This window comes from Vanessa tameamea, chromosome 5 (assembly GCF_037043105.1).
Source record: "Vanessa tameamea isolate UH-Manoa-2023 chromosome 5, ilVanTame1 primary haplotype, whole genome shotgun sequence".
Classification (NCBI taxonomy): domain Eukaryota; kingdom Metazoa; phylum Arthropoda; class Insecta; order Lepidoptera; family Nymphalidae; genus Vanessa; species Vanessa tameamea.
The window spans coordinates 11808099-11822794 of NC_087313.1; the positions used below are offsets into that span (position 1 = coordinate 11808099).

Below are 14696 nucleotides of genomic sequence, written 5' to 3' on the forward strand. Positions count from 1 at the left end.
TAAGAGCTTTTGTATCTTAACGCTTATCTTAATTTTCTCAGGGATAAAATTTTTGCTTTGAAACATATTTTCCTCATTTTATACATATTTTTTATTGCAAGCGACTAAAATGATTATACTTTGTATATCTTATCTTTAATTATTTCTAATTCTTCTAAGGTTCTTTTCTACGTATTACCCTTGATTCAAAATTTCAGTCTATTCGTATGCCCTAGTAGGGATACTAAGTATAGCCATTTATGCAATAAAAATAATTCGAAAACTCACGTAGACGTAATAGGTACTGTATAACCACTATTCGACTAACTTATTTTAGTAATAACTCATTGTCTTAAGTGTTATGGAATGTTGTTATGGGGTAATGCAGCAAACATTTAAATGTATTTATTCTGCAGAAAAGACCACCATTATCATTTAACAATTAAAATTAAATAATAACTAATAAAATCACCAACTAAAACGATAAATAGCCTGTGATGCCGTATTTGTGCGTGGCACCCAAACTTCGCGCCAAAAACAATAATTCTATGCTTCAGTGACGTTTGCCACAGATATAAAATGTTAAATGACGAAATTGATAAACGTTTCCAAAAGTTTTTAAGTTCCAGATGTTTGAAATGAATAAAGTTCAAAACTCATAATAAAAATATTTAATTTGTTATTATTATTTGTGGGGCTAAGTTTCAATATAATACGGAATGTTTCGATAACAGATATTGATTCTTATCTTTAACATAAGTTGGAATGTTATTAAAATTATTATAGACGATACCGTAACACAATAACGCGGTATTTCGCGTCCGCACTGTAACGTGTTGTCGCGCGCGTTTTAATTTTCTTTGGCGCCGCGTCTTGTCGTATAACAAAAATGCTCATAACAAATTCAGATCCATATTTTTTAACCTTAGGGCTGGTATTTATTCTTTATGTTTAAATGAGACTGCTCAAAAAATCCAGTTAAAAAAAATTTATGGATAGGTAAAAAATAAAAACACATAAAAAAGAACTTTTTTCAAATCAATTAAAAATATAAGAAGTGAAAAATAACGCAACCGGATTTTTTATTATAAAGTTTCATGTACAAAATATACGAAATAGGAGCTGCGAATGTATTTCGTTAGTCAAGTTGTTTTTAGTATCGCACCGAATCAGATTGTATATTATTTGTTTTATTTAGCGTTTATTACACAGTAAAAAAAAAGGTATTAAAGGCATGCTAATCCTTTGAACAGAGTTCCTCTAAAACAGATTGACAGTGACAAATATATTTGCTACATTTTAAATATTGGTAATTTAAAACGTTAGATACATATTGGAAAAAATGGGTTGGAACCTTTATATTCAGTCCGGAGTTAACGACTTACCAATATACGCTCGTACGTCGTACGATGTCCCAATAGGCGCTCCGTGATATTGTTTAGCCGGAACGAGCTGGACGCTCGGCGGCGCCAGTGGAGTCAACTCTAAGTGGAACGGAAACGCATTTGTCCCCAGCCTCTTGATAAGTGCATCCTGGAGCAAAAATGAAATTGTAGTACGTATAAAACCGATATGAACAGGTGCAGTGGAGGGTATAGCTACTGCTTAGTGATGGGTTGATATTTAGGCAAGTATCACTTAGTTTTGACGTTCTGAACGTGTTTATTTCACCAACTCATCTTAGAAAAAATGGTGAAATGGTCTCGAGGAAATTTGGCAGACTTAGAAGATTTTTTTCTTAAAGAAATCATTCCGTTTTCCTTCACCGTTGAAGATGAGATTAATTATAAACGCAAAAAAGTAACATTTAAATTCAGTGGTGCTTGGTCGGATTTAAGATGTCATGTGTAGGCGGACGGGCAAATGGGCCACCTGATGGTAAGTACTCACCACCGCCCAAAGATATTAGCGCTGTAAGAATATTAACCATTCCATACATCACACCAAAGCGCTACTAACCCTGAGAGCTTAGATTTTATTTACCTTGTGCCTATAACAATAATATTAAGTATTATTGTTTGGCGATATATCTTATGAGTGGGTAGGACCTTACCTAATCTACTCAGACGGGCTTGAATAAATTATACTACCAAGTAAACCCACCCGTTTTGGCCACTGGAATATCTCTATTCGGTTTTGAGTATATTTATGGTAAACATCAGTATGGTGTATACGAAAATAGTAAGTAAATTTTACAGTGAAAACAGTAATGAAAAATCCATTGTAGTCGTAAATTCTCTAACGAAATAGTAAAAAAAAACGCTGAGCCGTGTGTTGTTCTATGAAGTTTGTACGCAGAACGTATTATTTTTAGAAATAGCGAAAAAATTTCCGCCTAGCGTTTTGTCGAAATATTTTTTTATCTGTTCTGTTCTTTCATGTTGTAAAGCTGTTGTTTTATTGCATACATGGCTACTTTCTATTATTTTTCGTTACGAATACATGAGTATCAAGGAAAATAAGGTATATGGTTGCAGAAGCAGGTCTATGAGATTTAGTTGCTATAGCGATGTAAATACTGATTAATATTACTTTATTGTTATTATTTATTTAATATAGGCAAACTGAAAAATGGATCACTTGATAGAAAGTGGTCACCAACGTCCATAGATATTTGCACTGAAAGAAATATTAACCAACCCTCGGATCGCCAATGTGTCATCAATCTAGAGAATTAAGATGTTTTGTAATGTATGCCTGTAGTAGCATTGGCTCCCTCACCCTTCAAACCAGGAAACAACATTACAAGTTTTGTTGTAAGGCGATATTATATGTGATGAGTAGGTGGCAAGCTTACAGACGTGAAGACGACCTTCCAAGAAACCCTACCACCAAATGAACCCATGTCCCTGAGTGGTGATGACCATTAGTTATTTCGTTCCCAGATTTTCGGTTTAGCTATCGAGTTATTAATTAAATAATTAAAAATAACTAATTTATGATATACATTGTTGATGTTCGGTACCTTTTTAAGTTTCCTCGATCGATTTTCGGTCACTGCGATCAATGTCAAAGATCACCAATATTGGTGCCAATTTGAAGATTATGTAATATAAAATTTTTGATTACATGTTCGCTGATGGCTACAATTATAAGACTATATGGCCAATTTTTGTTCACGACCAATATCAAATTAACCAACTATTGGCGCAAATATATTTGTATATAATTTTCTATCAAAACTAACTTCATAATGCTACATATTTTCGCGTCATTCATGTATGATGTTACTTAATTTGCCGGTGTGGGTAGCGAAGTCGCTTATGGTCGTAATTTGACTTACGAGGCAAATTGAAAGCCATCGTATACAGTGAGTCACAGAACGTTTAATGGCTATTCCGAGTTCCATTAAGATGTCCGCATAACTTCTACACAATATTGGCACTGAAAAATTAGGCAAATTTGTGTTTATAATTCATCTCGTGCTCGGCGGTGAAGGAAAACATCGTGAAACCTGCATGTTACTAATTTCAACGAAATTCTGCCACATGTGTATTCCACCAACCCGCATTGGAGCAGCGCGGTGGAATATGCTCCAAAAACCTTCTCCTCAAAGGGAGAGGAGGCCTTAGCCCAGCAGTGGGAAATTTACAGGCTGCTAATGTAATATAAATATTAACTTTATAGTTATTTCAGTATTAATTTTTTTTTTTTTTAATTAAACCACGCTTTGTCTCTTTCACGTACTACTACGTACAATAATCACAGCGTTCGCAACGGTCGCATACAGTCAGCTAAATCTCTTCAAAAATTAACATCTCAATCACAGGTATTCTGCGATTTAATATGGTTATTGTCTGGCATGCCTTGCAATAAATTATTAATCCCGTACGAAGTAGTAGTAAATATAAACCTTATATTTAAATATACGATTTATTAATAGTTCTGATATATTATGCTCTGCAAACAGTTCTTGTATTGTAATATAATCTTTTATAATACAACAGTATTTCACTTACGTAAATAACCACTTAATTTTACTTCGATTTCAAAGTTCGATAACAATTTAACCATTCGAAACGTCCTTTTATTTAACGTCAATTAAATATCAAAGTTATTAATTAAGCTTTATTTCTCTTTTAAGTTGTATGGCAATCGGATTAATGATGTATACCCACTGACGACCTCCGTGGTCGAGTAGTGTGTACACCGGTTTTCATGGGTACGCCACTCCGAGGTCCCGGGTTCGTTTCCCGGCCGAGTCGAAATAGAAAAAGTTCATTAGTTTTCTATGTTGTCTTGGGTCTGGGTGCTTGTGGTACCGTCGTTACTCTTGATTTTCCATAAGACAAGTGCTTTAGCAACTAACATTGGGATCAGAGTAATGTATGTGATGTTGTCCAATATTTATTTATTTATTTACTTTGGATGTTCCTCGTGACTAGATAAAACATATTACTATAGTGCACAGTACGCACAAAAACGAGATCACTCACTATTGCCTTACGTGTTCTCCTAGGAACGGGAGTTCAATATTTGCAACTAAGAATATTTCTTAATGTCCCAATCGGGACTTTGATTGCAGAACCTTTACTTGGTTATAGAGCACTGTCCAAGCCTGTTTGGGTAGGTACCACTCACTCGTCGTATATTCCACAGCCAAACAGCATACTTGGTATTATTGTATATTGGTTTGAAGTGAGCTAATGTAAGCACAGACTCAAGGACACATATCAGTTCCCAAAGTTAGCACAGGCGATGTAAAAAATGTTTAAAATCGCATACGGCGCCAATGTCTATGGACAGCATTTGCCCGTCCGATTCTACGGCCTTATAAGATAGGATCAAAATCAACGAAATTGGCTCGTTAAAAATTATAAAGAAGATAAAAATGTCGTTTTGAATCGTTGACGATAAGGAATGATTGTTAACTTCTTTAGCGTTAAAGTTATTATTGGTAGACCATTAACAATGAGCTAGCCCCTTTATCCGGATTGGCCGATTACTAAAAATAAATAAAGTTCACCAATCGCATCTTTCAGTAAATATATTAACATTATATCCTTACAGTGGTATCACTGATAGAAATCCATCAATAGAGATCTCTCAGTCTTTATTTACGGGGAAACTTTTGGTATATAATTTCTACATCAAAAAATTAAATTATATGAAAATATATACGCTAATTATTCTGCTCTAACTGTTTTTAGTACTTTATTATATCCGTGTTATTGAGAATTAAAACCAGTTACTAGTAATAATGTTGCTTTACCTGCAACGCTGTGTTCGGTTCCCTCTCAAGGTTGCAGTGCAGCGGCCATATCTGCGCGAGGCTCATAATTGCCTCGTTACAGAACTTGAGGCCCATCACTTCTTCATCTTCGCGACCGTATCTGTCAACAGAAAAAATTAAATAAACTATGTAAGTTGTGTTTTAATGATAGCAACCGACAGCCGTAATGATTGAGTAATTATTTATTATTAATTTGGAGTGCAATTACGGAATCACTAAAATCGAAAAATCCAACATATAAACAAGGTGGGAAAAAAAAAAGAAATTACATAAGCAATACTTCAAGCAATGATAGGTTTACATTTTTATTATAAAAATATATATTCATATTTTATTACAGTATTTATTTTCGTTCATTATTTTTGGACGTACGAACGTGGACGTACGGTGGACGTCCAATTTGTTATAATATTTTGAAAATCGAATAAATATTTTTTAATGTGTAACCTCTTTCCAAACGATGAGTTTTTGAATACAATTTGAAAAACATTCGCTGCAAGAAACGTTTGTGAAGCCCTACAATTTTTTAAGTAGATTTATCAACCATTAGTTTGGAATAGAAATAAACATACTTTAATCAATTACTAAAATTGGTCATGCTGATTGTGAGTCACCTTGACTTGAGACAAGAAACTCAGCTAGCCACAAATAAATTATAAAATATTAAACATGATAACAAACCCAGGAATGCCTGCTGCCATACCAGCAGGTACATATTGTATAAATAATTAACATATTATTGAATTTCTGGCGTTAGCTACATATATGTAACAAAATATGTATTATCTGATTGTAATATTTGTTGTGTTTGTTTATTATCGCTTTAAGCGCTTTATAAAAATCAAAAGAGAAGTCTGAACCATACGAATAAGGTAATGACAGAGATATCGAAATGTCATCGTTATCAAAACGTTGTCAAAAGTTTTAAATGTTTTTTTTTAATTCACATTATTGCGTTCCACACATTCGAGGGCAAAGGTATTGTTTTATTAATCTAGTAGCAGATTATAAATATTTAATTACTCATACTCATCTGAATATATCCATTAAAAACATTTTATATATTTGTGTTCCAGTTATTTGTAAAATTAATGCGGTTTCATGGATTTTAGTAATGGTACTTAATACAATTTGAGTGATATTTATAAAATTTGTTACATTATATTTGTGCTATTTGTATGGTACTTTCATATGATTTCGACATTTAATAATTAGATTTGTTTTGATTAACGGGAGCAGAAGTAGCCTATTATCGTCTAGAGTCGTTCAAGGCGTATCAATGAATTATTTTAAATATTATGTTGGGATACAGATACAGCGTGTACTGGTTGCAATTCGAGTCTTAAGTAAATGCTAATAAAAATGAGAATTAATAAAAGTGTTATAAGTTAATATAAATTTCTGTTTTTTAATTTTTTCAATATTCTTTATTTGTAACACACAATACAACTGTTACATTTTATCTTTTAGCACTTTTTCTTCGTATTCGATTAAATTTTTAATTATTTCGTATTTCAATATTCATATTTCTGTAAGATAGCAAATAGCCCTTCACGATAAGTGGTCACCGCTGTCTAAAGACATAGGCACAGTACATTTATTTAACCATTCCTTACATCGCAAATGCTCAATCAAATTTGGGAACTACTACTTGTGGTTATAACTATACTAGCTCACTCCCCCTTCATACCATATCACAGTAATGCTAGGTATTGCTGTTTGGCGGTAGAATATCTGATGTGTGGATACCAACTGGTACCAACCAAGTAAACTATCATTAAATATATGTATTTATTCATAGATAGATTGTTAATTATAGTTTTACAGGATATAATTACTATTTATATGAAAATTGTAACTATATCCTTTTAAATTATTTCAGTAGTAATAAATATAAAAATACGTTTGAAATGAAAATGCTTTTCGCAGAAAAAAATAATGATATACAATAATCACGAACTTGGCTGCCTTCCTTTATGTCAAGGGCGTCTCAAATCTTAGTTCTGGCAATCGTTCAATTTACTTAAAGAGCCTTAGGGCGCCTCTTAACTGGATATGCAAGACGAAATATTGCATTTATATTTTGATGTTTAAGAAATCTGAAGATCGAGTTCCTAAGATATCCTACTAAGAATTGGTCTTAGTAGAAATAATGGCATCGTGAGAAATAATATTGGTTCCACTCACAAAATCTGACTGCATCATAGAATCGGAGATCTCTTATGCTCGTAATAATGCTTATTCCATTAATCTTCAAACCGGAACACAAGAAGTTAAATTTATGTTTGGCGGTAGGTTTTTGTTTTGTCGTTGTGCATCACCATATTACTCAGTCATCACATATTTTACCGCCAAACAGATATAGTTTCTGGTTCTGTTACAGCGCGAATATCTATGGTAGGGGTGACCACTTTACCATAAGGCCCAATTGTCCGTCCACCTACCTATACCAAAAACAAACTACCTAGATGTGTGGTTCTAACATTGGATAATGTAGTATTCATAGTTATATTATCAATTACTTTGTCGTAACAAATATATATTATGTATATAACGGACTGGGCCGTATCCATCAAACAATAAAAGCACGCCTGTCTTTGTGCACACACTTGCGCACTATTATGCACAATTGTGAAATTAAAAATTATCTCAGAAAAGTTAAATACTTTTATATATCTACTTATTAACATTTTCCAAGAAATTCTTAAAGATAATAATCAACTGAATTGTTCGATATTATCTACTATGTTGCAAAACACGTGCAATTTTAATTCAATTAGTTTTTCTCTGAACTCCAATAAAAAGACTATTATTGATATTGCATTTCATGTGAAATCTGGCTTCATTTCCTGTAATATTATGTTTCTATTGTAGATCTAATTATACACCACCGTAGAATTGTTAATACTGTTAGATTATAATATAGGTATATCACGAGATTGTAAACTGTCGGAAGAATGTGATCGGTGATTCAACTACAAAAAAACGTATACATTTTCGATAGCTTATCATCTTTCAGTTAGGTTGGGTTAGAGTTTTTATAATTTAACTTCAATTAGCTTCGGTAGATTATAATCTACAGAAAAGTAATGCGTTAAATTGTAAGCAGTGAGTTTCGGTTAACAATCTTTCGAAAGTTTACAATTACACGAGATAGATTATAATCTAACGGTATTTATAATTATACGGTGACATACATACATACATACATACATAGTTGATGTAATACGTTTAGAAAAAAAAGTAAAAAATTCTGAGAAAACATGAGGATTTTATACTTGGTGGAAGGGATTTGCAATCCAGGTCCCAGGTCCAGGTAGCTACCACTCACACATACTAGCGCCAAACAGCAATACTTAGTATTATTGAGTTATGGAGTTCCGTTTTAAAGGATGTGATGAAATATTTATTGACTTTCAGACAGGAGATATTATATATGTAATTGTATTTAACTAATATAATGTATCACGAATAAATGAAAAGAATAACGCCTGAGTTTTTTTGCTGGTTCTTCTAGGTAGAATCTATATCCCGTACTCATAGTTGCTTTACTTAATATAGTTCTATAAAATTACGATTCAAATATAAAAGCTTACTTGAATAAAGTATATTTTGATTTTGAGTGATTTAGTGTACTTAAAGGCACAATGTTGGCGACGCTTTGGCGATGTAAGGTTAATATTTCTTGCAGTGCCAATAGATGGTGACTCACCACCAGATGGTTCATATTTCAGCCCGCCTGTCTATTTTTATCAAATAATTTAAAAAAAAGCAATTTGAACAAGGCTCAAGTTTTTTTTTTTTTAATTTACCAATGCGAAGTAGTCAGGTCGAAGCCTTAGCAAAAATACAGAATTAAGTGAGACTATATCCAAGAAAGCTTCCGTTTGATGGTCATTATTCGTTCAATGAATCGTCCGTAAAGTAAAGTAAGAACTTAAGAAAGATATAACTATAACAATTATTTCTTCGATTTAAATATTTCAGCGACTAATATTCATTGGTTTGAATAATATTATTGCCCTGTAGGTATCTATTGTTCATGTAATTGAGGACTGAATATATAAAGGGATCCGAAGCTTTGCATTGAAATTAGAACAGTTTTAGTGGGTTTTATTTATTAATATTTTTTTTATGATAATATGGGTAAGTGGACGGGTAAGTGAGCCACCTGATGGTGAGTCACCGCTGCCCATAGAATACAGCAAAGAAATATAAACCATTCCTTACATCGCCAATGCGCCACAAACCTTCAGAACAGAACAGAAGAAGATGTCATGTTTCTTGTACCTGTAGTTACACTGGCTTATTCACCGTTCAGGTACAAAGCAATACTGAGTACTGGCGGTAGAAGATGTGATTGGATGGTACCTACCCAGACGGACTTGCACGAAGCTACCATCAAGAAAATAACATCATTAAATTAAATTGACCGATGACGTGCCACGTTGGCCCATCAAGTTAAGCAACTGCGCAATAACTAACAATTTCTTTATTCCCTAACATAGTCCGATGAGACGGAAAATCTGACACGACTGGAAGAGTTCCAACACCAACAGCTTTCGTATATAAAGTATAAACAATGCTAATTTCTCAGGATTTTTCGAATTGCATCTACGAAGAGTCCGATCCGAATTTTGAATCGAGAACTTCGTTATTTGCACACTTATAAATTAGCTAGTGTACAAAAGGCTATATTAGAATATTATTATAATAGTATTAACGTATAAAAACTAATTCTAATAAGTCTATCTGTACGCATTCGGTCGAATTCCATCATTCCATTCCTATCATTATATATCGTTAACATTAAATGTAATATTCAAATACGTCAAGTATTTTAATTTGCATCATTGATTTTATAACTATTAGCAGCTAAATTAGTATAATCGGATGTATAAATTATATTATACTACGTCAACAATCCGTTTAATACGCCTACTCTCAATATGTAAGTACCGAATATTAAAAAAAAATATCATACTCCATGTTTAATGATAATAATCTTCAATCACGTCAAAAGTTATTGATTTCATAGTATACTTGGTGGTAGGGCTTTGTGCAAGCCCGTCTGGGTAGGTACCACCCACTCATCAAATAAATTACCGCCAAGCAGCAGTACTTAGTATTGTTGTGTTCCGGTTTGAAGGGTGAGTGAACCAGTGTAACTACAGGCACAAGGGACATAGCATCTTAGTTCCCAAGGTTGGTGGCGCATTGGTGATGTAAGGAATGGTTAATATTTCTTACAGCGCCATTGTCTATGGGCGGTGATGACCACTTACCATCAGGGGGCCCATTTGCACGTCAGCCTACCGATATCATAAAAAAAAAGTCACAGTTAATGCCACGTGGCTTTAAATATTCAAGCAATCAGCAATAGGTTTACGTCACGTAAGCTTGCGGTATGTCACAAGACGTGGATCTAATTTCTATCGGCGGATGTTATTTGTGTGATGTATCCCTTTAGAAGGCGAGCCTCTAGAGACGTGCTCATTTTGCTGATCAAAAATTCGTTGCGAGTATCTACGCAGTATAGCTTTAACAAATTATATCTTAACGTGACAGATTTAGTAAGAAAATATTAAATAATTAGGTGAATACAGAAACGCTTACATTATTTATTGAATGTTTTAATAAATTAATTAATTCTGTAATAATAATAATTAGATTTAAATTATGAAAGGGTACTTTGACTTTTCTGTTCAATATTGTGAATCATGTGATTTGTAGTGAGGCTTATATAAGTGATGGAAGCACCGTACAGAACACTTTACACTCTACTCTTCCTGGAGCAGCAAGGTGTTAACATTTAAGGTATGATATAATTTTGTGATAAAGTAATATTGATGCTATATGAATTTTGTTTTCTGCAATTATCAAGATACAAAGTTAGTATTAAGGTAATTGGTGTTAATGTAAATATTAATTGATACAATATTACGATTACTACAACTATTATAATGGTTAAATAAATATTTGTGTTTCATATATAATCTTTTATTGTCTTATAACCTTAAAATATAACAAAGTAATAAAGAAATGGATTATTATTCTTAAAATATCCTGACGTCATTTATTAAGTCTCTATAAAAAAACTAACTTATTTAACTATTGTGTTCGACATCACTAAATGATGATGAAAAATATTAAAGAAAATTGCAATGTAAGAATATACTAAAAATCTATTTAAAAACAAGTAAGAATAAATATTTTTTATGATTACCGGTTGAGGCGACGCATTTGCAACTTGAGAATACAATTAATCTTACCTAGAGACGGGTTTAATCGTGCTTTCGGGTAAGAGTAAAATACGTCGCAAGACGATTATCATTGTCAAATTAGAAAATAAAATGTTGTCAAAATAAATTTTAATGTATCTAAAATTTGTATATACAAATTTATGTCTAAATACGGATTATAAAAATTAAAAATAAATATAATTTCATTGTTTCTATGTTGAGGATAATGTGCGGAACTAATAATCAAATTCTATTATTTTTTTATCACTGCGGGACTGTGGGTATGAATTATATTTATACATCACTTTCTTGATCAATGAACTGCACCCGTGCGAAGCCAGGACAAGCCGCTATAGTAATATAAATTAATTTTACTGTCTATTTGTTTGTTGGTTCAATATAATCTTGTAATCGGTTTTCAACTAAATTCCCTAAAAAATTAATATACCAATAAAATATTCATATAATACATGTTTATATAACTATCTAGCTTATAATGACAAACAAACTAACAGACTGATACGATAGTTAAAATAACATTGAAAAGATAAATTGTCGGTACCGAAACACTGACTAATGTCCTTGGCAAGTAAATCACTTCAGGATATAATAAATAAATCAAATTATCAATGAAAATATTTATGCATTTCTATATAGAATAGATTTAATTATATATTTAACAATACTACGCGGTTGTAGGTATTAAGTATAAAAAGTAGCCTATGTTCTTCCTTGGTGTTCAAACGTGCATCACATTGAATTTCATCAAATTAGGTACAGTGGTTTGGCCGTGAAAGCGTAGCAGACAGACAGAGATACTTTCGCATTTATTTTATTAGTATAGATATATTTAATTGAAACGTAGTTAAAAATAATTGTTTTTAAGTAATCTTATATATTTTAGCCGAAATGGCCCAGTGGTTAGAACGCGTGCATCTTAACCGATTATTTCGAGTTCAAACCCAGGCAAGCACCACTGAATTTTCATGTGCTTAATTTGTGTTTATAATTCATCTAGTGCTCGGCGGTGAAGGAAAACATCGCGAGGAAACCTGCATGTGTCTAATTTCAACGAAATTTTGCCACATGTGTATTCCATCAACCAGTATTGGAGCAGCGTGGTGGAATATGCTCACAAACCTTCTCCTCAAAGAGAGAGGAGGCCTTAGCCCAGCAGTGGGAAATTTACAGGCTGTTCAAATAGATTCTTCTTCCTTATTTCTTATTCAGCATGAATATTTATTTCTGTGTTCTTCTAGACCACGCTTTTAATTGGCTATGCTTTCCTAATTTATTTGTCAAACTAGCTGAACATTTTCATGTCATGCAATAAATATAATATAATAAAGAAAGATGAATATCATGGAAAATTATAAGACTTTCTTGAAATTTCAATTGCATCTAATTTGAGTTTGAAAGCCTAAATTTTATTTTAGCGCTTGGGGCTTCGCTTCACTGGAACCGCAATAACGTTATAAGAATAAATATCATTACAAGTGGCAAGAAGGTATCTGATAAATGTGGAATGTGGACGGTCATAGCTCCCGCGGTTCTGGGTTCAAACCCCGAGCAGGACCAATATTGTTTTTAGGAAATGTCAGCTCGGAGTTTAGAAGTATTTACATTATCGTTCCTCCGAAGTAGACAAGAAGAAGTAAGTCGTTGGGACTGTGGTGAACTCTTTCCGTTCGTATCAGATATACGACTTATGAAAATAAGGGAGAGTGCCCTTGTGTTTAAGCACACACTTGAAGTCTATAATAAGTCCTACGTATCTGGTCCTACGTAGCCTCAACGACCATTCATAAAAACTCCGTGACGTGTGGTTCGTACCATTCCATATAGTTCCTTTTCGATTTATTCTCAATACATCCTTACTGGGTCAGGTTTTCTATAATAAGATTCTAATTTAAATCAATGTTTTATCAAAATTTTATCTAATGTAACAACATTACAACATAACAGCCAGTAAATTTCCCACTGCTAGGTTAAGGCCTCATCTCCTTTTGATTCCACCACGCTGCTCCAATGCGGGTTGGTGGATACACATATGGCAGAATTTCATTGAAATTAGACACATGCAGGTTTCCTCACGGTGTTTTTCTCATTTTTCTATCTCTTCGTCTATCTAATGTAAAAATAACATTAACTAAAAAAGGCTCGATAAAAGGTTATTTAGGTACATATATTAATCATCAAGTTAATATTGGTTGACCTTTATACACGATAAATAATAACAATTTTATATTTGTATTTAATAAATGTATGTAATTTAATTGGTTGAATAAAGTAACTTCTTGTATGTTCGTCTTTTAGAATCTAGATTCTGAACCAGCCTTAATATACGTACAACATAACATGACTATGACTAACATAAAAAGGCTTGTAAAAGATTTTAAAGAATATTTCGATTTTTATAGTCAAGATAATTTAAAACAATGTACAGTTGGTATTCAAAAGAGGAAATTTATTCTAAGTTGCCCGACAGTGCGTTTTAGTGGAATCCACATACACGGCTATTTAGCTTGCTGGCAAGACAAATTCTTAAAGTGGGCTTTCAAGCTCAAGTCAAGTTTAGCGGAGGCTTATTTGAATAAGATTTTTTGTATTTACTCTATTTAACCATAAACATTTGTCATATGTACGTTTTTATTTAAACTTCTATATTAATTATATAATACTATATATATAATAATTATTTATACTAGTCTACCGGGGTCTCCCACGAAACTTAGCGTTTATTCAAAAGATTTTTCAGGAAGTTTGGCCCCAAAATGCTGACCGTATTTTAAATGAAGTTTTTAATATCATTAGTTCAATTAGAATGTTTACGTTTTAATTTTTTTTCTTATACAGCCGTAGTACCGCTCTCTAACCGGCCAGTAACCTTTTCCGCTCTCTAAACAGTAACAATTTAGTAAATTGCAATCAAGAATCCTCTTTAATTTTCTGCACATCTACGGCTGGAACTCTCCAAAATGAGACTATAACCGATTTTTTTATAAGCACCCATCGTGCCATAATCACTGGTACAAAAATCGGCTTACGCTTTTAATATATAAGATAAATCCGAGCATTCATTTGAGCATGACATGGGTAGGGTCAATATCTTTCAAAATATTTATTCTGTAATATTTGTTAAAAGCAAAAAGTATTTTATTAATTTTCCATTTTGTAAATATACCAATGTTACCCGATAATTTATTTCCAAATGGGAATACATTTATATTGTAAGCTAAAAG

General features: G+C 32.7%; 1 protein-coding gene across 1 annotated transcript in view; it reads right to left on the bottom strand.

Annotated features, from left to right (window-relative positions):
• Positions 1–14696, bottom strand: part of LOC113392565 (arrestin homolog) — a 119378-nt gene that overhangs the window by 28948 nt on the left and 75734 nt on the right. The window contains exons 4-5 of the mRNA XM_026629059.2: positions 5192–5312; positions 1365–1512 (exon numbers count right to left, since the gene is read on the bottom strand). Of these exons, the coding sequence (XP_026484844.1) occupies positions 1365–1512; positions 5192–5312 (269 nt within the window). The remainder of the gene's footprint in view (positions 1–1364; positions 1513–5191; positions 5313–14696) is intronic.